Source organism: Coccomyxa subellipsoidea (assembly GCF_000258705.1).
Source record: "Coccomyxa subellipsoidea C-169, whole genome shotgun sequence".
Taxonomy (NCBI): Eukaryota; Viridiplantae; Chlorophyta; class Trebouxiophyceae; family Coccomyxaceae; genus Coccomyxa; species Coccomyxa subellipsoidea.
In genome coordinates, this window is record NW_005178035.1 from 1,744,962 (window position 1) to 1,770,584 (window position 25,623).

The 25,623-nt window shown below is 54.9% G+C and overlaps 3 protein-coding genes across 3 annotated transcripts; 2 read left to right on the forward strand and 1 right to left on the reverse strand.

The window, feature by feature from the left end:
- Positions 1-97: 97 nt before the first annotated feature.
- On the forward strand, positions 98-1,739 carry COCSUDRAFT_33298 (hypothetical protein). Its single transcript, XM_005647774.1, has one exon. The coding sequence runs from the start codon at positions 1,469-1,471 to the stop codon at positions 1,688-1,690; it is 222 nt and encodes a 73-aa protein (XP_005647831.1). The 5' UTR covers positions 98-1,468; the 3' UTR covers positions 1,691-1,739.
- On the reverse strand, positions 1,692-6,388 carry COCSUDRAFT_23864 (hypothetical protein; the record flags this gene model as incomplete). The annotated part of the gene is made up of 11 exons (XM_005647775.1): positions 6,287-6,388; positions 6,105-6,182; positions 5,856-5,932; positions 5,554-5,742; positions 4,889-5,044; positions 4,652-4,717; positions 4,085-4,260; positions 3,429-3,577; positions 2,946-3,054; positions 2,395-2,562; positions 1,692-1,892 (listed from the first exon to the last, which is right to left on the reverse strand). Coding segments are annotated over exons 1-11 (1,392 nt in total), but the record flags the coding sequence as incomplete, so codon positions are not given.
- A 1,984-nt stretch (positions 6,389-8,372) lies between these two features.
- Positions 8,373-24,526, forward strand: COCSUDRAFT_42188 (hypothetical protein; the record flags this gene model as incomplete). The annotated part of the gene is made up of 30 exons (XM_005647776.1): positions 8,373-8,714; positions 9,156-9,361; positions 9,514-9,679; positions 10,118-10,335; positions 10,689-10,857; positions 11,268-11,477; positions 11,811-11,960; positions 12,346-12,529; positions 12,764-12,887; positions 13,317-13,479; positions 13,893-14,048; positions 14,494-14,652; positions 15,081-15,209; positions 15,633-15,800; positions 16,074-16,244; positions 16,737-16,926; positions 17,229-17,341; positions 17,681-17,833; positions 18,149-18,338; positions 18,582-18,722; positions 18,960-19,199; positions 19,572-19,726; positions 20,067-20,180; positions 20,527-20,649; positions 21,221-21,364; positions 21,708-21,914; positions 22,236-22,433; positions 22,910-23,059; positions 23,439-23,591; positions 24,362-24,526. The coding sequence occupies 30 exons, from the start codon at positions 8,373-8,375 to the stop codon at positions 24,524-24,526; spliced, it is 5,151 nt and encodes a 1,716-aa protein (XP_005647833.1).
- Between the last annotated feature and the right edge of the window lie 1,097 nt (positions 24,527-25,623).

The following is a 25,623-nucleotide window of genomic DNA, read 5'->3' on the forward strand; positions in this document are numbered from 1 at the left end:
GAAGTGGGGATACACCAAGGACAATGTTGTCATCTTCTAGGAAGCACCTACTGGTCAGCACCCTCAGTCAGTCACTGAGTCAGCAAGACTGCAGATACTGCAGAAGCACGACCCGCTTGGCTGGTATTTGGCATGAGTGTGTCTGGGGCCATTTGTTGAACAGGCTATACCAGCAGCTTGTTCAAAAAGTGTGCAGCCCAGTCAAGTGGGCTGACTTCTTTGTTGCCTGTATCTGTGAATTAGGTCCATATAAAGATCTATTAGAGAGAAAAGGGCAGGTACACTCATCCTTCAGCCTCAGTATGACATGAGTCTGAAGGATATCACGTTGCTGCATCATTGAACTCAATTTGTATCTTTATGACAGAGTTGTCTCATTGTGGCATGGCCACATCACAAGGGTTGCTCTTCAAGTTCAGAGACTAGCGCGTTTTATTGGAATAGAAGTTTGTTTTGCCGAGCTTGTCTTGGGAAGGTTGCCGGGTCTTGGCAAAGTTGCCCATGTGCTTAAATGCTGGTCAGCAACTGCAGATGCATCGGTGCCAACGAGCTTCGCGCAAAGCTGAAGTTTTTGAGCTTGGGAGTGCGTTTATGTGGGTCTTTTGTCCCATGCAGAATATCCTGTTGCTGCAATAATGCATATGTGATCACACATGACAAGTTGCATGTGATAATAGGGGCTGTCAACATGTTGCTTGGTTGGTTCTCTATAGGTCTTCAGGACGCATGCGCGGGTCCGTACTTATGCATTACTTATCCTTATACTTATCCTTACCGCGTAGCTGTGAGGGAGTTGCAGAGCGGCAATAAATTTTTTACAAGAGACAAATGTAAAGTGATTCGTTATTCCTGCGAGCAGTCTTGGGCTTGCACAAACTTGACATCTTCACCGGGCTTCAGAGTGCTTAGAGCCACATCTGCAACACAGAGCTGCACAAAACGGGACGTGTATCAGCCAACAGTCCGATTTAAATTGCTAATATCGAGCATGCTGGCTCTGGAACCGAGTGATGTGCAGTTGCTGTGACACCTGCATCATTCCCCTTGCCCTTTTCACACCAATCCCACCTATGCAAAATGCAATTACTTTGTGGATTTTTCGGTTGCAATGTCTATAAACTACATACCTGGCTCATCTTGAACAGGGTGTGTACGAGCAATCTCAAGGATTGCATGTGCAGGTGTCCTGCATCAGAAATGCCAGAACAAAGAAACACAGAGCACACAGAGAATTCGACATCCCTGCAACAAAGACTTCCCCCGAGCAAATCTGAACTTTCAAGCCCTGCATCACAAAATGCCAAGTGCTCCAGCTACTGTGCCTTGCAACTTGCATCAAAAACTCTCCCAAGATTCTGTCCTGCGCGGGGAAACTCTCTGACCTGCTGCTGTGCACATAGCCGGACCTGCGACCAGTGTCCCAAAAGAACTGCATGCATCCATCACATGGAGGAAGCGAGCCTGTAGTATGTCTTCAGCCCACCCGTTGATGATCGGTGTCAATGACCCCTGCAAGCCACTGCCACGGCACAGCGCCCGGCATTGCTTCACAATGGAGACTGGGGTCACGCTGACATCAGCCGACGCCGACTTAATCGGCTTCCTGCAGTTTCACAGCGCCAGATCTGGCGCCCGGGGGCGGAGCCTATTCAGGCGCGCAGAGAGTCATCGCAGGTGTCAAATCAGTTGAGATTGCCGGCGGCGTAGTCAGCCTCCTGCACATAGCTCGCCACGACGGTGCGGCCGCCAAAGCGCCGGCCGTGCATCACGCGGAATGAGTTGACGGCCCCCTCCTTCTCGGCAAAGTTGATAAAGACCTTGCCAAGGCCGCTCGGCGGCGGCTGGCCCTCCGGCGCTGGCCGCGGGATGAGCACGTCGATCACCGTGCCAAACTGCAGCCCCCACACAACACAAGCCGTCACAAAAGAACGGAGTGTACACTTCAAGTCCTTCGGCACTCAAGTTGATGTGATTTGCACCGTTCAGATGTGAACAGGTGCCACAGTGCTCACGCAAGGCAGCAATTTCGGAACAGGCTGGAACATGGAAAGCGCGCATGGACGAGAGCCGACGCTGCAGCAAGAGCACGGCGCAAATATCGCAATCATCGCCGCTGCCCATGTGCAGCTCCCAGGATAATCGGGCTGCCAGCTTCGAAACTCATGTCACCTTCCCTCTCAGCCCAGCGCGCTCTCCCATCTAGCACTACTGATGATATTGATATCTGCGCATCCTGGCGCCTCATAGTTTGGGAATCTCAAGAGCGCACTCGTGCCCTCCAAGCCTAATCTAGAATGCCAAAATTCCGAAAGTTTGCACGGTGGTGCACCCTGCCCCTTAGCAGACCCTTGTACGGTATTTACATGACTAATGAAAAAGGTAATAGCAGCGCACCTTGGAGGCCTCGTCGCGCATGTCCTGCACGATGTCGACGTACTCCTCATCGTTGGCCAGCTCGTCCAGGGACACCGCTTCTTGCAGCGCCAAAATGCGCGTCGCCGTCGGGAACGGATCCGCCGATAGCGCCGCAGCCGTCGCAGCCCCCGCCGCGCCGCCCTGGTTCTGCGGTGGCGTTCCCATTGCACATGTGTCAATCGATGGTCGATCGAGTGCTGCAGCGCTGCTTGCCTGATGCCACTGCCGGATAATTGTGCTCTTGTGATTCCCGAGACAGCATCGTCTCAAGCTGCCACAAGCTGGCAACAACAGGGGCATAGTCGCATCATCCACCACAAATCCCAGTGATGCATGCTGTACGAGAACATAGATGGCGAACTGCCTGATGCCTTTTCCCAAACTCCTGCTGCAGGGCACCAGCAATGGAAATCGAGGTCCCAGCAGCGCGAATGCATGGCTGCTAAGTGTACACAATGCATGACCGCACTGTGGTGATCTCCTTTTCAGCTTCGTTTGTAATGTACGAAGGAAAAGAGAGGCGGCTGCACCTCGGTGGCGCGGCGGACGGTGAGGGTGCGTTCGCCCATGCGCATGCCGTTGAGGCCCGCGCACGCAATATCCGTCACATTGGGGTCCGTGTACACCACAAACCCGTACCTGCGCACAGCATTACATATAACCAGACACCCTGCATTCCGCAGTAGAAACTACTCTATATCCTCCATTGAAAAGCCACATTTTTTGTCGCAATGGGTCGCAATGGGTTCTTTGGGCTGGCCCTGAACAACACAATATACATCTCCATGAAGCAGGAAGCGTCAGTGGACAATCGTGCAAGTATAGAGCAGGCTTGTTTCCCCTATTACAACCAAACCACCCGGAAACACGTGCTCCCTCAACACCCATCTCAGCGTCCATCGGCAATTGTTGTTCCTAGCTGCAGAAAAAAATACCAGGGCACGGCAATAACAAAGGAATGCAGACAGAGAATTGCACATGCATAGAACAATTCAAAGCCAGGTGAAGCTCACCCCTTGGAGTTGCCGGTCTCGCGGTCCTTGACGAGGTCGAAGGACTTGATGCCGCCGAATGAGCCCAGCAGCTCGCGGCACTGCTCCTCGTTCAGGTAGTACGGCAGGCCCCCAACAAACACCCGCTCCGCAGCATCAATCATCGCCACCTGCGCACACATCAGTAATGCGTGACTCATTTGTCAGCATAATCATACATGTGGAGCACTGGAAGTTCACTGGCAGGCATTGCCCTGCAGTTTGTGGGCACGTTGAAGGCCGCCATCATAACATATGCGGCAGCATATCGATCTGCTGGACCAGCCAAAGTGGAGTGATGATGTATCGCCCCATGTCTCTGGCAGTGGAACGGCATCAAGTCCCACCAAAGACTGGTGCAACAATACTTGCAGCACCAGCAGCTCTCGTCTTCCCACCCAAACTGCAAAGAAAAGACAAGATACAAAAGGGTGTCTGCACGACACTCATGCTGCATTAAATCTGTTGCGCCAGCTTCATGAGACTGCAATGCCCCTCAACATGTCCTCGAGAGCAGAATTGCACTGAAATCAACAAGACTCGTGCAATCTCTCAGCTTTAGAAGCCTTTCCTTCACAACCCTCAGCTCAATTTCCAAGAGATACACGCCGGTGTCAAATTAGCAGGCAGGAACGCACGGCGTTCATGCCGCCGGCTTGCAGGCCGATTGCAGCCAGGTTGAGGTTGGGGTTGGGCACAGAGGGGCCCAGAGCAGAGGCGGCTGCCGGGTTGTAGTCATTGGGCCGGCGCACGCGCACAGACACGCCCTCAAACATGATCCCGTCCAGCGCCATCGCGTTGCTGGTCTCCTCCACTGCAGTGCCATGACAATTTCTTCACTGAAACTATACACGTTGTTCCTACCAACACGTGCAAGGTGCATCTGCCCACAAGCTGCAGGTAAAGGCTGCCCGACCTCTATCCCTTGTTGGACTTGCCAGATCCATGAAAGGTCCAAACAAGCGTGGGCACGGTGCTCAAAGCGCAAAACCCCAGCCGGGATAAATTTCTGCAGCCAAAGCCTAACTTATGATCTTGAGAAGAGGCAACCCAGCACTCTGGTAGACTGCGATGCACCATATGTATTGGTGTGGACCGCACATCCAAATTTAGCGCGCCCACTGATCCAGCCCCATTCCTGGTGGTGTGTACATCAACAGAAGCTGGGAGGCAACCGGTGGTGGGAAAGCAATGGGAAGACGCACCTGTGCGGAACTCCACAAAGGCAAACTTCTTCTCGTAGTTGATGTAGACATTCACCACGCTGGCACCTGGACACAGAAGTCAAATTACCTTCAGAATACAGTAATCGCATCCCATCCTGGGCTCTTACCATGCATCAAGACATGTGATGAGCACATAAGACAGCACAGCGGACACTTCTAGACATGGCTTGCGGCAACTCTGCAGTAATGCATGTCTGCAAAGAACCACAAGCGCACCTGGCCCAGCAGTGGTGCCCCCGATGGCAGCCAGCGCATTGGAGAAGAAAGTGGCAATGTTCTGCTCATTGCCGGTGGGCGGCAGGCCTCCCACGTACACTCTGCGCGCGTGCCGCGTCGCCTGCTGCGACGGCGGCTGCACTCCCGGCATCATCCCTGCGCAATTGGACAAATAACGCTCTTACTGCGGGCAAAGTAGCTGACTATGCCAAGGCATGCCACAGAACTCAATGCTGACTGCAGATGAAAACTATTGAGTAGATTCAAAAGAATACGCAGCTATCAATGAGTTTATGCAGCACACTCATTGGCAGATGTGCAATCATCTGAATCCGCTCAATGTCCACATAAAACAATTCTGGACAGCCGATGACAGTTGCTCAAGCTGAAATTTGCAGTGAAGAGCACATTATGCACTCCTCAAAGAGTCGTCCAGGTTACGTGGGGCCTGAATGTATGATCGAAGAAACAGCGAGATTCTGCATGTCTACGGCCAAAATTCCTGCAGATATCTGGCTGTGCTACAAGCAATCCACATAGGCCACGGTACACTCCTACCTGCCTGATGCAAATTGAACCAAATATGCTATGATCCTATGTCTTGGAGACACTGCCTCTTTCAAGCGTAAGTGCCTCCAGGATCTAAAAAAAAACAAGGAACGCACCGCCCATCTGCGTGCCGATCATGGGTGGAGCACCGCTGAAGCCGCCATTGCTGAAGCCGGTGGGCGCCGCCGCTGCAAGAGGAGCCGCCACTGCGGCGATGGCCTCAACTCCAGGCATGCCTGGGGGCAGGCCTGCAGGGAGCCCGCCAAACACTGGGGGGATGCCTCCTGGTGGTGGCTGGTCAAAGCCTGTCAAAGACCACAGCAAAGGAAATATTGATTAGATAATATGCCTTATTGCATGCCCTGTGCAGCACGGAAAGAAGATCATAAAGCCTGAATACACAAGGCAGGTGCAGCACCTGACTTCCTCTCGCGGCGCCTCCTCTCTCTGGGTGGTGAGTCTGATCTCGATCTAGACCTGTGCCGCCGTGACTTCCTGCAAAAGATGGCAAGAAAGGGGTGAGATGCAGCACCGCGAAAGAGGGTGGACAGGGCAGGATCGTGTTAAGCAAGTGTGATTTGGGTCCCTCTAATGTGTCCTAGGCACTGGTTGGAGGAGTGTCCTGCATGCTGAGGTGCAAAAACAGCAAGCGAAGAAAGACTCTCACTTTTCTTTAGAGCGAGAACGGGACCGTCTGCTGCGCTTCTCCTTCCTGTCACGTTCCCGATCTCTGTCCCTAGACTTCCTGCAAATGAGGGATCGTTGCTTAGGTCGAGAAAGTACGTAAGAGGGTTCAACGATTTATAAATAGGCATCTGCATTTCATTAGAACGCTGTGCTCGCTCACACCTGTCATGACCATCTTCACCCATGGTTGCCCCTGCTCTTGATGGACGGAAAGGCTCTCGTTATAGCTCCAGCAGCTTCTTCAAGTCTTTATCTCGCAGTTCCTCTTGCACAATGAAGCAGTAGAATGGAGATCTGTTCGGCTGCAAAGTGGAGACCAATCAGCCCGCGCCACCTGTGCTTAATTTGGCCCACCCAGCACGGCGCAGCATCCGAGACAAGCCCAACCCCTCGCACGGATGGCTCGGTGCTTGTCCGGTGGCCTCAACTCTCCTTAATGCATTTCGAAGATGCATTGTGCATGAGGAGGCTGTATGCCGTCAGACGATCGTGAGAAGCGGCAGAGCAAGCGGGAACGGGCCGAGCTGAAGAGGTGCACTCTGTTCGCTTATCAGGCCAGATATGACATAGATGCAACTAAAGATGCATGCAAAAAGACAAGCTCTTGTCATAACGCCGCGAGAGAGGAGGTCTGGAAGTGTCATGCTAGTGCAGATGAACCCCAATGTTGGCATACACTGTCGTAGGAGAAGTGGTGTATGCAGAATTATGCCTTCCAATAATTGACAATATTGCTTTGTACAATCCGACTGCAGGTCAAGGCGCCTCTTGTCACAGCAGGTCCACGAATACAGCAAGCAAGTGCTGTGGGCAACGGACTCTGATGAGGAAGAGAAGCCATTTAGCCCCCGAAAGCGCCAGGCAGCAAGCCAGGATGAGAGCTCGCGGCACCCTCTGCTGCCTGTGCAGTGCAGCCCAGGCGCAGAAAACGTAGCACGACATCAGAGCAGCATCCCAGAGCCCGATGCAGGCCTACAGCTGGGGGGCACATCCACAGCCTCTCTGATCTCAAATCGTCGGCAAGACCAGCATGCAGAGCAGGAGCCAACTCATGCATCAGATGAGCCCTTCACGAGGGAAGCTTCCCCAGCAAAGCACTCGCCACTGAGCAGCACAGATGTGGTGCCAGATACCCCAACCTCCAGCTGCGGCCGGCCTCCGCATCCACCAGCTGCTCAGCCTGGCACCAATCTTGTGCGCGCAGCTATGCAGAGAGCGGCCGCTCAGCCACTGGCAGCCGACACCTTGCAGGATGGCGCTGCAGAGCCAGCAGGCACATATGGCAGAGCCGTTGAACTTGCTGAGCTGCGCAGCGATGCTGGACATCCTCAACTAGCGCAGAGCAAGGCAGGCAGCTTGCCCATCTTGGCGCAGCCGTGGCAGAATGGGGTGAAATTGACAGCACCGCTGCAGGGCAGAGCTGCTTCGTCAGGGGCGGTGGGCCTCTGCAAAGCGCAAGGGGGAGATGTGAGCAAGATGTCCCCTTATGACATCAGGATGCTGGCGCACTTGAAGCGCCTTGATCAGAAGGCTGCTGCAATGAAGGTATCGGTCATTGCACATCACATTACCTGAAGTGACCAACAGGTTCCTTCGGCAGATGTAGAATGCTCCTGTCGTTCGGAGTACTACATGGAAGTGTCTATGGTGCATACTTGCAGATGGATGTGCATGTGCGGGTTCAGGCGACCCAAGACATGGCTGTCACAATGAAGGAGTGGATACCAAAGTGTTTTATTCTTTGCAGAGTCACAGCCTGGCTCTGGCTGAGGCATGCAAGGTGGCACTGGAGATCTCACCGATGCCTGTGCGCCAGATTGCCTTCCCGGCCGCAGGACTACCCACGTGGCAGCATGCACCAAGCGACTTTGCTGCTCTGGATAGTCTGCACAAGCCACCAGCAGTGACTTACCCAGTGCAACCGGGTGGTGCAAGAGCAGTGCATCCGAGTGAGACTGCAGGAAGTGAAGCAGCAGGCCAGGATCTTCATGGCGTGGAATCAGCTCACACAGGGCAGCAGGATGAACATCCAGGGTGGCAGGCGACGAATGCGGCCGCAGTGAAGGCCAGCCATGTGCAAGCACACCGCCTGGCGCCAGCTGGACATGCTGCTGTCAGTGCTCAACCGCCAGCCTGGCGCGGCAACGATGTCAGCGCTCAAGGAGAGCAGGCTGCGGCATGGCAGCAGCCGCCAGTCTTCAGAACTGAGCCGCCAGTTTCCTCAGCGGCTGCAGGATCTTTGCAGCCCATGAGCGAGCCGGCCTGTGCCATGACGCACGTGCAGCAGTCCTATCAGCCTGCGAGCATTCTGCCAGTGGCAGACGCCAGAGCAGAGCCGGAAGGTGGCCCAGCAATGCCTGAGTGCCCCGGTTCAGAGAGCTGTGGACCAACAGGAGACAGCGGATGGGTGGGCAGCCACTTGAGAGAGCTTGGGCTGGCAGGTGCTCTGAAGCCATCCGAGCAGGAAATGGAGAATGCCCGCTCATTGCCAGCTGACCGGCATGTGAGCGATGCACCTACACACAACACCTTCAGGATGCCTCCCCAGCCAGAGGAGGTCCAGGCAGTGGCCAGCATCAGTGTCACAGCAGTGAGTGCGGCAGAGCTCCTGCTGGTCAATCCAAGGGAGCAGGGTGCACACACAGGAGCAGCCTGGCAGCCTGGCGGGCAGTTAAACAGGTATGGCATGGCTGCCTCGGAGCAAAAAGCCTCAGCAGATCCATTGCTCGATCAGGGGCAACTGATCCCGGACAGGCCCGCGCCTGCCAGCATGTACCTACTGCCTGCACCCAGTGCCCCTGCTGCAGCCAGGCAGGATCAGACTGCACAGCTGGCGCAGCGAGGCCTACCGCCTCACCAGGACGGTGGCGTCAGAGCTGCAGATCAGGGCCGGCACATGGCCCAGCCAGATGAACATGCTCAGCTTGCAGCTCATGACAATGGCCAGGCGCAAGGGACAGTGCAGCAACCCACACTGCCGAAACAGACAGCTGCAGCCAGCTCATCCCTGGGAAGGGCTGGGGCTATGCAGGAGATCGCCCAGGAGCCTGCACTGGCGGGGGTGCGCTCTGCAGAAGTATTTGTATGGAATGATGGGGATAAGGGGGATATGGCGAAGGAGGAGGGTGGTGGCTCAGGGTCGGAGTCGGACTCTGACGATGAGGCGTTTCCTCTCGGCTCTGGCAGGTTGCCGCTGTCCCTCGGCGGCCGGCTTGCCGCTGCCGGCACGAGCCAGAGGTGTGCACCCCTTCCGCCTAATTCTCTTCGCCCTGCAACACTCCCCTTGCTGTCCATTGCTGGAGACCTCACAGTGTCATGATCGGTGTGTAGAATGTTAATTGCAGGCATATGCGCAGCTTGAAAAATCAAGTTTGATGGTTGTGTTGCAGGCACCGCCTAAGCGTGAGTACGCATGCCGCTGGCACGCAGCGGGGAATGCCCCTGGTCACTGCATCTGCCAGGGAAGCCAGCCGGAAGCTGGCTGACTACCTGCCGGCCAAGGTGGTTCAGGGCATGAGGGACGCCGGCTTCACCCGCGACCTCTATCCCTGGCAGGTCCGCAATCTCTTCCCTTTCTTCTCCAGTGCATGGCAGCTGCCGCCACCACATTTTGCATCATTTGTGTCTGCTCATCAAGACGCTGAGTTGTCTGAAAGGCCACATGGCAGTGGGTCTGTGGAAGCGCCTACAAATGCAAGTGTTGTGAGCCACGCCTGCCATGCTTTGCATGCTATGCAGAAAAATTATCTTGCCCGCAGCTGTTGTGCATGGTCCGGTGTCAGCTTGTGGTTGCTGTGCATCGTTTTAGCTTCATGTCCTGACCTCAAGTAGCCATGTCCTACAGCTGAGCTCTGAGAATGAGCTCCTTGAAGACAGCATTTCATGCCTGACGTCACCTGGCCATAAGCTATAGCTCAGCTTCGAAAATGCACTCTCCTGACCAAGTTTTCTGAGGATCTGCAAATCAAAATCACATTCGAATTCTCCCTGCAGGCGGAGGCGCTGAATCAGCCGGGGGTGCTGAAGGGGCGCAGCCTGGTGTTCAGCGCGCCGACGTCGGCCGGCAAGAGCGCGGTGGCAGAGGTGCTCATGCTGCGGCGACTGTGCGAGCCGCGCACGGCCGACAAGGTGGCGCTGCTCGTGCTGCCCTTCGTCAGCCTCTGCGCCGAGAAGGAGGCCCACCTCGAGCGCCTGCTCAAGCCCCTTGACAAGTGGGTTCCCTTCAGTGGCATGCAAACCTGGCGAATTAGCTGAACCCACCCTCTGCCATGTGCCGCTGCGTTCTTCTACCTGTTGTTGGGCAATGTTGCACATTGAGAGTCTTCGCCCTTCATCACATATAGCGCCCAAGTATTGAAAGGGTTCATGGTCGGTGCTACAGCGTGCCATATCATACCCTTCTGGTGGTGTAAATTACATCACCACTGGTGGCATCATGTAAGTGATGTCATGCAGTGTGGACAGAGGTTTGTTCACATGCTGCCAGGGGATGGGGAGGTGTGTGTGATAGGTTGGCACCATTATTGCGTTGGTAATTGACACGTTAGCATAATTACGTGCGCAGGGAGGTGAGGGGGATGTACTCGAACAAGAGCGGCGCGGCGGGGATAAACCCGGAGACGACGGGCGTGGTGGTGTGCACGATCGAGAAGGCCAACATCCTGGTCAACCGGCTGCTGGAGGAGGAGAAGATGGGCATCCTCTCCTGCCTCGTCATTGATGAGCTGCACATGGTGCGCTCGCAGCTGCAGGAGATACCAATAAGGACGTCAATCACCCATTGGAATCAGAGCAAGCCTGAGCAGACCAAATGGGGACTTGGGGCATGGTAGCATCAAGCAGGGAACCCCCCAGATGGTCTCACATGAGCGCATCAGCCTTGGTGCAAGTAGAAGGGAGCTGTGAAATACTCCTGTGACGTAGGGGCATGAACGCTCCCTAAAGCCGCAAAGTCTGCCGTCGTGTCATCCAACGCTGATCGTGAAACGGATGTGGCAATTGATAAGCATGACCCGAAGCCTCGCTGCTGTAGGATGACAGTCTTTCATGTTATGTCTGGCAAGGTACCTGGCACAAGCTATGGCTCGTGCCATTGTCCTTGCATGTGTAAATTCTCACAAGGTCGGTGTCACGCTTTGGTCAGGTGGGGGACGAGCAGAGGGGCTATCTGCTGGAGCTGCTGCTGACGAAGCTGCGTTACTCGACAGCTGGCGTGGACGAGGTGGCAGGAGAGGGGCTACAGATCATCGGCATGTCAGCCACCATGTCCAACGCTGCCGCCTTTGCCTCCTGGCTGGACGCCGAGCTCTATGAGACCTCATTCCGCCCCGTACCTCTGCGCAAGTTTGTCAAGGTCTGGCAGCCTCCCATCGGCACCATAATATACACTTATGTGGTCTCATACCACCGGATTGTACACGATCTAATGTCCCCTGTCAGATGGTCTTGGGCATGTTAGTGGGGCACATACGGGTTGGCAGCATGCTTGCAAGAAAATGGCAGCACCCGGAGGCATGGATATGTCGAACATGAAGGGCCCTTGGTTGGGGACATGCGGCACATGCGTTCTTGCATCCTCATTGTGAGGTAATTTGACCGAGGCAAAACCTCAAGTAAAGCTCACAAGGATTTGTGCCCGTGCTATGTCACATGTGGTGAGAGCAGGGGTGCATGCATGCTCCTGCAGGTGGGGTGCCAGATTAGGGATGAGCGGGGGGACCCGGTGCGCAAGCTGGCGGCGGACCCCCACTGGGACCGGGAGGACCACGTGGCGCTGCTGGCACGTGAGACGGTTGACGCCGGCAAATCCGTGCTCATTTTCTGCGCCTCCAAGAAGGTGACCTTTGCCTCTATTCACCATTCTGCAGCCCTTTACCAATCGTGACAATCACGTGCACGTTGCTTCCTGCTGGTAGATCCAGCACTTCTCTCGCATCCGTTGCCAGACATACCAATCACATGCATGCTGCACGGTGCTCATGGGAGCTCTCACAGGTTTAGGTGAGCACGATAGCATCTAGAGCAGCCGAGAGAGAGCAAATTGCTCGCTGAAAAGCCGCGAGCATGAAGGAACTCAACTGTTTTCATCCAGAGTGTCGGTGCATGCTCTGCTTTGATTGGCTCTCAGTGGCAAGCTACTTGCATCCAGCCAAGCATGAAGCAGGTGCCTGGTAGCCACAAGTGCAGTCTCTGTGACCGTGTGCGTCCTTACCCCACTGCAGAAATGCAGCGACGTGGCGAGGCACATAGCAGAGATGCTGGGCTCCATAGAGGAGCGCTTTTTGGGCGGTGAGGAGCTGGGCGACACCTGTCGCGCCGACTTCCACGCAGAGCTCCTGGGCCTGTCCGACAAGAACGCTGACCTGGCATACACCTTCCAGTTTGGTGTGGCCTTCCACCATGCAGGTTGGTCATCTGCTTCAACTCTGCACCAATTGCAGCTGCTTCTGCTGTATTTTGAGACAGAATACCGCATATGCATCCTTTCAACAGGATGAGTTTCATGCTTGACAAATGACAGAAGTAAGCTGCTGGGCCACTTTTCGCTGACCTGAGAACAGACACCTGACCATCTGTACAAATTAGCTTTTAAAGCCATGGTGCCTACAGTTGAGAGCGTGTGCTGGTGTGTTGGCGCAGATTTGTCGCACGAGGAGAGAGCGATTGTTGAAAAGGCCTTCCGCAGCGGCGCACTGCGGGTGCTAACCGCCACCAGCACGCTCGCTGCCGGTGTCAACCTGCCGGCCGCGCGCGTCATTATCAAGTGCGCGCCACTTTTCCACACCTGCATCCCATTCACGAAGATCATGCAAATTATGGCTATAAGTGGCGTCCACAACCTTATCATTTCCCACGTTTAGTCACTTGCATCATGCCTGCCCGCCTTTCCAGAATTGTACCTTAAATGAATTGCTTGAAGTTTCGGACATTTGATCAACACCCGCATGCATGCAGAGCTTTTACCTGGTTCCCTTGGTCTCAGAACTGTGTGTTGCAGCGGCATGCAGATGGCCGGCACCACCCTCACCGAGTTCAGAGCCGTCAGAAAGGGCATGTGCAGCTCGGCTGAAAGCAGAGAAACCTAGGTTATGACCCCAGGATTGTCCTTGACCAGAAGTGGTACATCGAGAAGGGCATGTGCAGCTTGGCTGATAGCAGAGGACCTTGGTCATGACCCCTGTGCTTGTCCCAGGGAGTGGTACATTGGGCTGGAGAGCCAGTGGCTGACGCGGTCCCAGATTCGCCAGATGGCCGGCCGGGCCGGCCGAGCCGGGCTTGATGACACCGGAGAGGCGATTCTCTGCGCCAATCCCAGGAACCCGCGCCAGGCCGATGAGATCGCCAAGCTCATCCAGGTGCATACACTATCCTTCCCTGACTCCGCTTGCTAATTACCTAAATCCTCAGCATGCGATATCTTTTCTGTGCCTCTCGTCGTGCCAAGGTTGCAGAGTGAATGAGGCAGTGGCACTGTCGGGGCTAGTGCATGCATAAAGCACCTGCCATAAGGTAAAGCGGGCACGAGCTCCTCTGCCAGAAAACTCTGTCACAGCATGCTGAAGGATCCACCTCAGAGCAATGCATCGGCTTCAATGTCTCGTTGGGAGTGATAACTTGTTCTTCGAGTAAGTCAGACACAGCAGGAGCGAGGCGAGCATGCTCTGCCGGGCTCCTGCAGCATGTGCCATGCTGAGCCGTTGCACGACACCACGCATGCTCTAGCGTGATTCCTGTTGATCTGAAGAGGATTTGTGTGTTGTGCAAATAGGACGGGCATGACATGGTGGACAGCTGTCTGATTGAGGGGCGCAAGGGAATGGACCGAGCAGTGCTGGAGGTGGTTGCCAGCAAGGCAGTTGCCACCAAGCACGACGTCAAGCGCTATGTGCAGTGCACCCTCCTCGCCGCCACCAAGGACTTCCAGGTCTGCCATCTGCAGCGCATTTCTCTCTGGCATTGTGGACCTTGACACCTTGCCCTGGCCTTGCCTTGCCTTGGCACAGATGTGTCTCTTCATGTTTCTGCCCATTTTTGAACGTCATCAGCTTCTGCACGATTGGTTTCCATTGAGCGTGTGGAGACTGGCTCAGCTGTGAGGCAAAAATCATCGCTTGCAGGGCAGCAACATGCTGCACAGGCCTCATAATCGTCTCACATGCCATTGCAGCGCATCTGTGGACGTTGTTACAACTGTAGCAACATGACACATACGTTCTTGCATTGTATGTGAAGAGGTGCTGCTGGGCTTGTCAACCAGCTGATCAACAGCTTAGTCACCCCTAATGCTGACATGGCACATTTTCGCACATACTGGTGTGGCGCACGTGCGCGCATGCATGCTGACATGGCGCATGTGCGCGTGTGTGCAGGAGGTGGTGACAAAGGCGGCGACGGACGCGCTTCGCTCGCTGCAGCAGCAGCGGCTGATCACCTGGGAGCAAAAGGCCGGCCTGTGGGGCCCAACCCTGCTGGGCAGCGCCGTTGTTGCCTCTGGCCTTGACATCCAAAACGCCCTGGACTACAAGCAGGTGTGTGCTTGTCACTGTTTGGCACCCCTTGAAAGACCTGGCACAGGGGTTACTAAAGACCATATCTACAGGGTAAGGAGTCAGTATCCCATGCTTTGGCACAGGGGATTTAACATTAGCAGTGTTATGTCTATCACCTATGTGCCTTTCAAGTACCCCTTACAAATGGTAGGCATAGGTGGCTGCACCAGGGGCAATGTGGTTTGCCCGGGATGGCACTTGCAATTAGGCATCTGCAGACCGGCCTTGCTCTGAGGAACTGCGGCTCTGCTCTGAGGAAGCTATCTTGGGGAGTCTATACAACCCAACAATGATCTGCAAAAACTTTCCCTGTACTTTAGTGACCATTTCAGCATGCGCAGCTGCAGTAAATCAGTGCCTCAAATGTGCTGGTGGTTGTCAAACTGCCGACAAATTTGTGTGGTCAGGATCTGGACAAGGCAAGGGAGGGCCTGTGCCTGGACAGTGACTTGCACCTGTGCTACCTCATCACCCCCCGCTCTGAGGACGTCTGCCGAAACTGGGAAACTTGCTGCAACGTCATCCGCTCCGTGCAGGTGCCTCTCTGGTGTAAAGCCTAAAAATTGCTGACACTTGCATGCATGCAATCTTGCGTTGTAAGTGCTTTGGAAGGTGGAAGACAAGCACCTCTGTTCGCAGCCATGCATGCCGTGAATTATCTGTGATTGTAGCATTCTGCAGCTGTGACCAGACAGTATCTGTTGTTGGCAGAAGATTAGTTGTAGTGTGGAATCAAGCAAGATCGGGAGACTGAGGAGCCCGAAGAAAGGGTGCCGAAGGATCCAGAAGTTCAAAGCAGGGGTGTATGGCGCGGGACGCAGGAATTGCCGGCAACCAAGCCAAGAATTCCTCCTGCTTTGCATGTCATGTGATCTGGTGCCCATCTCAGAGGTCTGTGAGGAGGTAGGGTCCGGGGGGATTTGAAATTGAAAGATAAGGGTGGTTTATGCGTTGCGCAGGGGGTGCAGGCGAAGGTGCGGGAGCTGGTGGGTGTGAACATGGGATGGCTGACGCGTGAGGGCTGTCACCTGTCGGCGCGCGCCAAGATCCCCGACAAGCACAGCCACACCGCACGCGTCTGCCGCCGCTTCTTCACCGCCCTCGTGCTCTCCGATGTCGTAGACGAGGTGCCCAAGAGCTTGCTTCTTGTTCTAGTAGATTCCTTGTCAGTCTAAAACTGGCACCGATAGTGGCGTGCATTATAGTCTTTCGGTCCCACCGCTCTTGAAGTCACAAGGCTATTCTATGTCTGCTGCAACCTTACAACATTGCACAGCTTGAATTTGAGAATTATTGAAAAATTCGTTTCTAGCTGGGTGGTTAGGTGCATAGACCACAGCATATCACAAGTGTCTAAACTTTGATATTGCCATTTACATAAAGTGTATCTGCGGGAGCAGGTGGAGCCGCGGGTGATCTTTGAGCGCTACGGTGTGAAACGTTTCGTGACGCAGCAGCTGCAGGAGCAGGCGGGCAAGCACGCGGGCATGATGGCCGCATTCTGCGAGCGCATGGGCTGGCGCAACCTCGAAATGCTTATCGCCGCATTCCAGGCAGGAGCCCCGCCAATTGTCTGCTGCATCATGTCTGGACTTAGCCAAAGTTCATAAAAAATGTCCCTGGACACTTTGAGCAGGGGGCAGAACCTGGAAAAGGCAGATTTCTGGCCATGTGCCTCTCAGCTGAGCTGTGGGCCTTGAGCTGGGTCCCCCGGACAGCCTGTGACTGGGCAGTCTCTATGCCGGGCTGGCGGCACCTGTTTTTGGTCCGCTATCCAGTCCTGATCGCCCTGTAAATTCGCCTGTGTACAGGCATAATGGCATGTCGCACCGGCATCTTTTTCATTCCTCTGCCGCTGCCTGCCATTTGCAGGTGGTCGAACCAGTGTCACTCAGATCAATAAAGCACGCTGTTGGGAGCTTTTGCTTTGTGGCAATAGAAAGTGCATGTGGGTGTCGGCCGCAGTCTCGCTGATTGCACAACCGTCAATCGCGCTCAGGGAGCCCTCTGTGGTTCTAATGTACTGTTATCATCAACTAATTTGTTGGGCTATTTGATTGCAGTCTCGCGCGCTGGCGGGCGTGAAGCAGGAGATAGTGGCACTCACAGAGATCCCCCACGTGGGGCCGGCCTCGGCGCGCCTGCTGTTCAACGGCGGCCTGCGCAACGCCGAGACCATTGCCCGCCTGCCCAATACCGACACGCTCGTCGCCATCCTGTCCCGAGGCGCTTCCCCCCAGATTTATGCTAGCTGTAATAATGCTGTGGTTGCTGAATAGATTGCAGGTGACGACGCATGCACGAGGTTGGGACAGACCCCGGCACTCAAAGAATCCTCTAATCGAACTATGCTCACGTGTGATTGCACGTCGTGTATGGTTGACAGACGGAGGTTGGTTCAGGCTACCTACCAGGCCTGCAGGATGAGATCAGGCCAAGCGCGCCTTACTAGGGCATGCCTTCCCTGCTCAGCATATACTGTCGAACGGCCTTCTACCGGAGGCAACAACATGCAGATATTCAGGGGCTGAATGGGCAAGGTCGGGGCTGTGCAGGCCAGAGCGGGGCAAAGGCGGACCAGCGGAAGCTGCGGCGCTTCAAGACGCAGGCGGCCAAGATCCGGCGCGGCGCGATCGAGATCCTCAAGCAGCAGAAGCGCAACCTCATTGTGCGCCCAACCCCTCTCTTGCCGTGTCATGATATGCCAGCACACATTACATTTCTTTGACCAGAAGGCAGATTAATAGCCTGATGCCTCCACTTGTTGCTGCCCTGCATGCGAATTTACCTCATGACAAGGCAGCCAGCTTGCAGTGCTTCTTTTGCCTTGCATTTGCTTCAGACCTCCCACCTACACATGCATCCACGTTGCCAGCTCCGCTTACTGTGTGCCGGCCCTCTGCGGCACTGGCAGTCTCCTACGCTTGTTCAACTTCTCGCAAGGTCCTATTGTATAATAACAACGTAGAACAAAGGACACTGCTGACTGTATCCTGAATCTGAGCAGGCGGAGGCAAAGGAGAAGGCGAATGCGGTGATTCTGGGGCTGGAGGCTGCGGGCGTCACAGGCACCCCACTCAGCCTGCCAAGCACCGTCGGAGGCTCTTCGACCGCGCCGGGTAGCGCCACAAAGATTCCTGCCACACCCCAAAGCTTCCAGGTGATTTCACCATGTACTGCGCAAAGTAAGGATTGCATTCTGCCATGCAGCATTGTCCCCCACGCAGAATGTCCCTCAACAGAGGGAGGTTCTTCAAGCACATTTATGGACGCATAGGTTCGTCTCTGCCGAGGATGTATGTTTGGAAGACAGGCATGCATGCAAGGGATCATCACACATACCCTGCCCTGTGCACATACAAAACGCAGCAGTGGTGGTCTGCCCATGCAAGGCATGGCCTGCAAGAATACCATTTCGGCGATTGCGGTGTTGCAAGTCATTCTATTGGGGTCAGCAGTGAACACTGGTGCACAGGGCTTAGTTGCAGTGGAGGACAGTGAGACGCTGGAGCGGGTGCATCAGCTGTGGAGGGCCCAGCAGCGCTGGGCATTCACTCTCGACTACCGGCCGCCGCAGCAGACCGCTGCATCTCTGGCCGCAAATGACCTCCTTCTGCCGCCGCTGCCAGGCAAGCAAACGGCTTCAGGCATTCATGAGACGCCCAGTAGACATGTGTTTCCATTTCCCCATTTTTTGCATGCACCTTCCCAGATCTCCTGCATGAGACCTGTGCGTCAGTGAGGCCATGACAGCAAATTCTCACTGCAGAGACCTAGACTGTCACACCTCCCTACCATGACTGTTGAGGCATTGGCAGCTTACTGATTGCCTAGGAACAGCAGGCACATACCGGCAAGAAGCGCGCCAGAAGCATAAATCAGCTCAGCTGTGTGTGTCTGTGCCACAGGCGCGGCCGAGCAGGCGACGCCGATCCACGACACATTCGGCATGGAGGAGCTCGACGGCGGCGACGCCACTAGCGCCGAAATTTCTGGCGTGGCCGTTGCCTGGAACGAGCACTCCTGCTTCTACCTGCCTGCAACCCCTGGTACACACTCTCTCCCCAACAAAGATTTCCGCATTGTCTGCACACTCATTGAAACAGTCAGGCTGTCCCTTGCTTAATGGTTCTTCTCTTCTCAGCAGTTGTTACACACACAAAAGTCATGAGATGCCTTGGAATATTCTCTTGCTCAAGGTATTGTGAGCATCAGGGTAGAAGGCCTTGCGGGCGGAGCATTAATATGCCCATCTTCCCCTGAGCATTGTTTCTTCTCGCATGCAGAAGCGTGGGAGGTGGTAGCGCGCATGTTGGAATCGCAGGCTGCCCAGAAGCTGACGCACGAGCTCAAGCCGCAGCTGGCGGCACTGCTGCGGCCGACCCGCGGCTGCGGCGGCGCGGCGCTGCGGCCGGTGGCGCTGAGCGGACGCCTCGTGGACGTCTGCATTGCCGCATGGCTCGCCATGCCCGACTGCGCCGCCGTCTCCGACAACCCCAACACCGCTGGCTTCAGGGCGCGCTCACGTCATCAAAATGCATGCAAAACTCAACTTTGCATCGGCCGCTTTAGGAAGGGAACATGCATATTTCTCACTGGGGGTCTTGGAATTTGGATGTCATGAGGAGGTTTAGGTCTGCCATGTGCAGAAGGCAGTTAATGGCCTGCAATGACATGTTCTTTGCTTCAGGTTTGTGCACCATTATTTTGGAGCACCATGATTGCGTCATACCGCCACCTGAGTTGCACATGATTGCTGCCCAAGGCTGTCAAGCGAGAAGGACGAATCGCTAGCGACGCCAAGTCAGTGTCACTTTGAAGAGCAAACCCCCAATACAGCAAGCACGTAGTAAGAGGAGGACATGACATGTTTCTGTGGTGGTCCTTGCAGCGGGGAGAGCCTACGGGAGTGGAAGGCCTGCTGAAGGCGTGCATGCAGCAGGCGCCCACGGAGGCCATCAACGCTCTCGCGCGCAGCTCCACATTCTCCCAGCGTCGCAAGGACGCCTGCAAGCGCGCCGCCGGCATTCTGCGCCTGTACAACCACCTGCACGTCGTCATGAAGGCATGCCCTGTTTTCTATCCCCCAATTTCCAGAGCGCTTCGGAGTGCCCGTTTAGGTTGCCCATTCTCCTCTTTGTCACCTTGTAATGTCATTTTGTGATTGTCACTCGTGCCTTCCAGCACAGGAGGAACCTGAGTGCAGGAGAGGTGTCCCCTTGTCCGTACCTTCCCTGTCACGCATTTTGCATATCATAATCTGGTCAAGTTTTCTGATACCCAGGAGTGTAGCTGGTCCTTGTGCAGTTGGTGGCAGCGCAGATATAACAATTGCGAAGGGTAATGAACAGGGTATTTCAGGGCTCACCAGAATACTATTTTATTGTGTGCAGGCGGAGGGCTTGCTGAGGCCGTTGAGGGAGGTGGAAATGCCACTTGTGCCGCTGCTGGCCCACATGGAGGCCGTGGGCGTGGCAGTCGACCCAACCATCTTCGCCAAGCACAAGGTGTCTTCCCTACCCAAGTGTTGCTCTTTGGGCTCTCGCAGATTCTTAAGGAGGTGGCCTAAAGGAGGTGGCCTAGTTCAGATCCAGTTTCTATCTAAAAGGTGCCATTTCCTTCGTGAACTCAGATATACTCACAGCATAATGGGATATCAGCATTCCAGACAGCATGGATAGGCAAGTGTATTGTATTGTGTTTTCCACACTCTGTGCAATGTAATCTATGCAACGCAGGACACCCTTGACCCGTTAAAGCCATAGCAGCTGCTGTCAGCGGCGCTGACGGCACATGCACGCACTCTGAAGGCACATGCACGCAGTCTGACGGCACATGCGCGCACATGCGCAGAGGCCGCTGGAGCGGAGGGTGGCGGAGCTAGACGCGCTGATGGAGCGCGCGGCCGGCGGCGCATTCGACGTGGCGTCGCCCAAGGAAGTGCGCGAGGTGCTGTTCGAGCGGCTGCGCCTGCCGGTGCCGGCCTGCGCCATGAAGCCCGGCCGGAAACACCCCTCCACCGACCAGGAGGCGCGCCCCTTGCTAGCTGTCTGGAGAGAGACTGCACGGTCCGATAAAAATGGACCACTATGGACATAGCAACTCTAGTTTAGACCTAGGCACTGTGTAAATGACGGGAAGAGGCATGCAAAACTTGGTCACGAGCACGAGCACGAGTGGGGTGATTTTGGAGGCAGCATAGCACAGTTTGGGAGGACAGGGACATCTTTTATAACATGTCAATTCCTCTTATGCATGCCTTACGGCAGAGGAAGCACATTGTACAGGCACAGGCTGCGCCTGCAGTGCACTTCAGCCTCTCTGTGCCACACCAATCACTTCTTGCCTATCAGCCCGTTCCTGGTCATCAAGTTGCAACCACAGCAGCAATGGTGCAGGAGGATGTTCTGTGCTGAGGAACAGCGCCTGAAAAGGTTGCAGGTCACTGAATTAAGTATGGGACCTGTCAGCGAGGTATCTATGTAAGGCAGCGGGAGGGGCTGATGGGCAGGATGAGGCGCCTTTTGAAAACACTACCCAACTGCAGGTGTTGGAAGAGCTTGCGACTGCGCACCCAGTGGCGCGGCTGCTGCAGGAGCGGCGCACGCTAGCCAAGGTCCTCGCCGACTTCGTCAACACCTTCGCGCACCGCGCCCGCCGCGCCTCCCTCGGCAGCCCAGGCGTCGTGCGGGTTCCCTCCCTGATAGATCTCCCAAGCTTGTGCTTCCCTGGCGTGTGCCGCTGACTGCATGCATGCAGCCTTCTGCACGCCACCGCAGTGGGACCATATTTGAACCTTGTCATGCAGCACTGTGACCCCAAGAGCGTTGTTCTGTACTTATGCATGCAGCACTGCGCTGTCAGCTGGTCTGAGAGAGGCACTTGTCATACCAGACATGTCTTTGCATCCCTGCATAAATGGCAAGAAAAAGGACACCATCTAGCTTTCAGCTGGTGCCTTGGGATACAGTGCATCTAAGATACTTTGAATATCTGAAATGAGATGAAATGGAAAATTGAATTCGAATCCGCAGAACGGGGCGCTGGTGCGCATCCGCGGCAGCTTCTGCCAGACCTCGTGCGCGACAGGTCGGTTGGCGATGGAGGAGCCAAATCTGCAGAATGTGCCTCGGCCGCGCGCATTCTCCGTTGAGGCCACCCAAAGCGCCACGCAGCTGCCGGCCGCCGACGGCCGCGCCGCGTCCCGCCGCGACCACTCCGCCAACATCAGGCGCGAGCATGTCTTCCGCTGTGTGTCTCTGGATACATATCTTCTGCGAGTCTGAATCGGCATGAGCCATGTAGCAAGAGCTCTTTCTGCTCTTTAACATGGATGGCAAAGGTCAAAGTTTTTTGCCCGCTCTTGGGCATCAGGATTCTTGAAGAGGCCCTCGTATTCACATACATTCGTACAAGTGTTCATTCGCTTACAAGGTTTCCAAGCTACACTCTTTTTGTTGAACAGATGCCGAGGGCATTGTGGAGTTCCAGAGGGTGCTAATGTGCTCATCAGATCCAAGAGCTATCCACAGGGATGTGGGCACAGTATTCTGGCTGCTGAGGGAGGAATTGAAATGCACAGGGAGGCGTTTGTGGCGCCGGCTGGGCGAGTGCTGCTGTCGGCGGACTATGCGCAGATGGAGCTGCGGCTGATGGCGCACATGAGCGGCGACACGCGCCTGATAGCCACTCTCTCCGATCCCGCCCAGGACCCCTTCAAACACTGGGCCGCCCAGTGGCTGCGGATCCCTCCACACTTGGTGCGCGACCGCACATTCTGTGCCTCTTCATTGTCGTATTTTAGCTGCTTGCCATTCCGCTGCCTTGCTGCTTTGAGCATCCAACCCGGGTGAGCATCCTCATTTGAGCACCGGTGCCTGTGACTTTTGAGCATGCTGGCACCATGACAGCGGTCTGGATACATGCACTTCAGGCTCTCGCAGATCTGCAGCGGTCTGATCGGCGCCTGCTCTATGATCCCTAGGCTTGATCGTGCACGCTGTTGGATATGTGGTGCTTTCTGACGGCTGACGCGCATAGCTATGGTTGCACATAACGGTGCAGCAGATAGGCCTCTGGTTGCCATCATCAATGGGCACATCCTGCACACTAAATTTTTCTGCTGCCATACTCATTGTGCTGTACTTGTTGTCCAGTTGTTGCTTGTCTTACCTAATCCTTAAGACTTGAAAATTTGGAAAACTTGTGCAATGAAGCCACATGTCTGCGGGTGCAGGTGAGCGTGCAGCAGAGGGATCACGCGAAGGCGATGGCGTACGGGCTGCTTTACGGTCTGGGCAAAGACCGGCTGGCAGCGCGCATGGAGGTCACGCCCCAGGAGGCCGCGCAGAAATCAGCCGACTTCCGCGCCAGCATCCCCGTGCTGGTGGGGGCTCCCTTCGGCAACTAACTTGCTGCCTGCCACACATGGCTGTCATGCTCTCAATTTCGCTGTGGTTATTCTGTGACGGTGCACTACCCTGCTATGTAGCTATACATACATTATGACGTTTCTTAGGAGGGAGCAGATCTCTTGAGTGGAAGCACAGGGAACCATTTACCTCCTGAGAAGTGATGCAGAGCAAGCCAATGCTGCAAGCTTGCAACCTCGCGCAACAGCTATCTGCACAAGTTCGCCTCTGTGAAATCTGACAATTGTTGCACATCCAGGAAGTCTCAACTATAAACCCCGCAACAATGCACAGCCACATCTGCAAGCTCCTACACCCACAGAACTATAGTACAGTGATATGTGCGCAACACAGGACGCGTGGCTGAAGCGGGTGGTGGAGGAGTGCCGGGCGCGCAAGTTCATAACCACGCTTGCCGGCCGCCGCCGCTACCTGCCGGACATCGGCCACTCCGACCGCGGTCGCCGGGGGCGCGCCGAGCGGCAGGCCATAAACAGCACCGTGCAGGTTAGTAAACACCTCCAATGCATGGTATGTAGAGTAAATTTAATGTCTGATTGCATTGTAGTACGATGTAATACGCATGCTTGCATATACGTGCTTTGATGGCAACGACATCAGGGGTGGCCGTGACAGGTTGGAATGCTGTGCAAGCTTCCCGCACACAGCTGCAGACCTGCAAGTATGCCGTATGGCCTCTGGCTTTCCACTTCCTGATCGTGGAGTAGGACTGAAAAGGCGCCCACGGTTGACTGTTGGGTCTTGCTTGGTTTTGTCGAGTCCAACAAGGGGTAGGGATAATCGCAGCCTTTACATGCAGCTCATCTGCCGAACCACCTAGCCTCATTTGTCAGGAACAGCATGTATTACTTCCTAATGGTGACAGTAACCTTTGTGATGATGCAGGGCTCCGCTGCTGATCTGTGCAAGGCTGCCATGGTGACGCTGCACGATGGAGTTCCCTCCGCATTCCCTGACGCACCCAAGGCCTGCCGACTCGTCCTGCAGGCAAGATTGTTCCGATGATCTTACTCATCTTGCCCCAGCTATTTACCTGTGATTTTTCGTCCTCTTGCTGATGTTCTCAGCACACCGCCAATGCCTAAATTGGCGGAGATGATCCTCTGGGTGCTGTGGGACCTTACCAAGTAGGGTAGCACAATGTCTGGAAGGTATTTTTGCTATGATTGTCGCCTTCTGTTGACTATGGCGATGTGCATGCTTTGGCCTGTTACTCACAGAGCCTTTAATGTCAGCAGTGTTGTGTGCATGCGCAGATCCACGACGAGCTGCTGTTTGAGATAGAGGAGGGCGCGTTGCCGGCGGCAGCAGCGTTGATCAGGCAGTGCATGGAGAATGCTGCACCGTTATCAGTGCCTCTGCGCGTCAAACTGAATGTTGGCCCTTCCTGGGGCGGTCTGCAGCCCTACACCGATGCCTGAGGCTCAATTTTCAATGGCGCCTTGGGCTTCGTCATGCTCATCAGGTAGCGAGAATTTGGCCAATAATGTACCGGAATATTGTCGTGCAGCTGTTGGCTGCTGAGGGTCCTTTGCCGGTGGCTGCAAACCGGCCAACTCAGAGAGGGATGTGTATTTGAGAATGTGTGTGTGTGTGTGTGAGAGAGAGAGAGAGAGAGAGTTTGCCTGCGAGTGACAGGGGTAGCATGTGTTGATGAGTGGCCAGCCTCATTTTCTTAGTAGTACGTTGTAGTCTACTGAACCAAATCTGATCGAGTGATTCTGCGTGATCTTCCAAAGAATTCCAATGTAATGGGGCATGATTGCCAAAATTCTGTAAAGGGAATCCCTAGGGTTGACTTTTATTACGACCAATAATCGGCCCATGCATGCTGCCCCATATGGGGGAGGCTGCAGCCCTCTGCTGATGAGTATCTGTGGGTGCAAGAGCGAGGGACCGCAGACAAAGCGCCAGATGGATACGGGGCATTGGCACCATTCAGCACCCTCACTGTTGCAGGAGCAGGAATGGGTCATGCATAAGCTAATGCATAAGCTTAAGACTCGTTCAGACTCCGCTTAATACATGCCATCTGTTTTGCACCCTCTAAAACCCATTTCCCGTGAACAGACTCCCCATAGAGATTTCCTGTCATAAATATTTGCATCGAAGCCTTATATGCATCGAAGCCAGTGGTACTTCCAGCAATACTTCAGACACTAAATATGTGAATGAATATCAAGGCTCTACAACTAACCCAAAACGTTCGTAGTTTTGCGGGCTATGCCTGCACAGTATCGCCCCGTTCATGCGCACTTCTATCGACAGTACAGTAACAAGTGCTTCAGAAAATTAACCCAACATAAAATTCCCGATGTCCTGCTGTGGCCGTATGGCCCCAACAAAAGAATACAGATGAAATACACCTCACCAACGGAGGCTCCTGATCCTAATCTACATATAGACTACCGTTTTGCTTGTGCTAAAGCTTGAGCGTTGGCTAAGGCTCATCATCTGATGAGGATGATCCATGCGTTCCGCCGCGGCAGCTAAGAACATTCTGCCCATCATAAGGCTG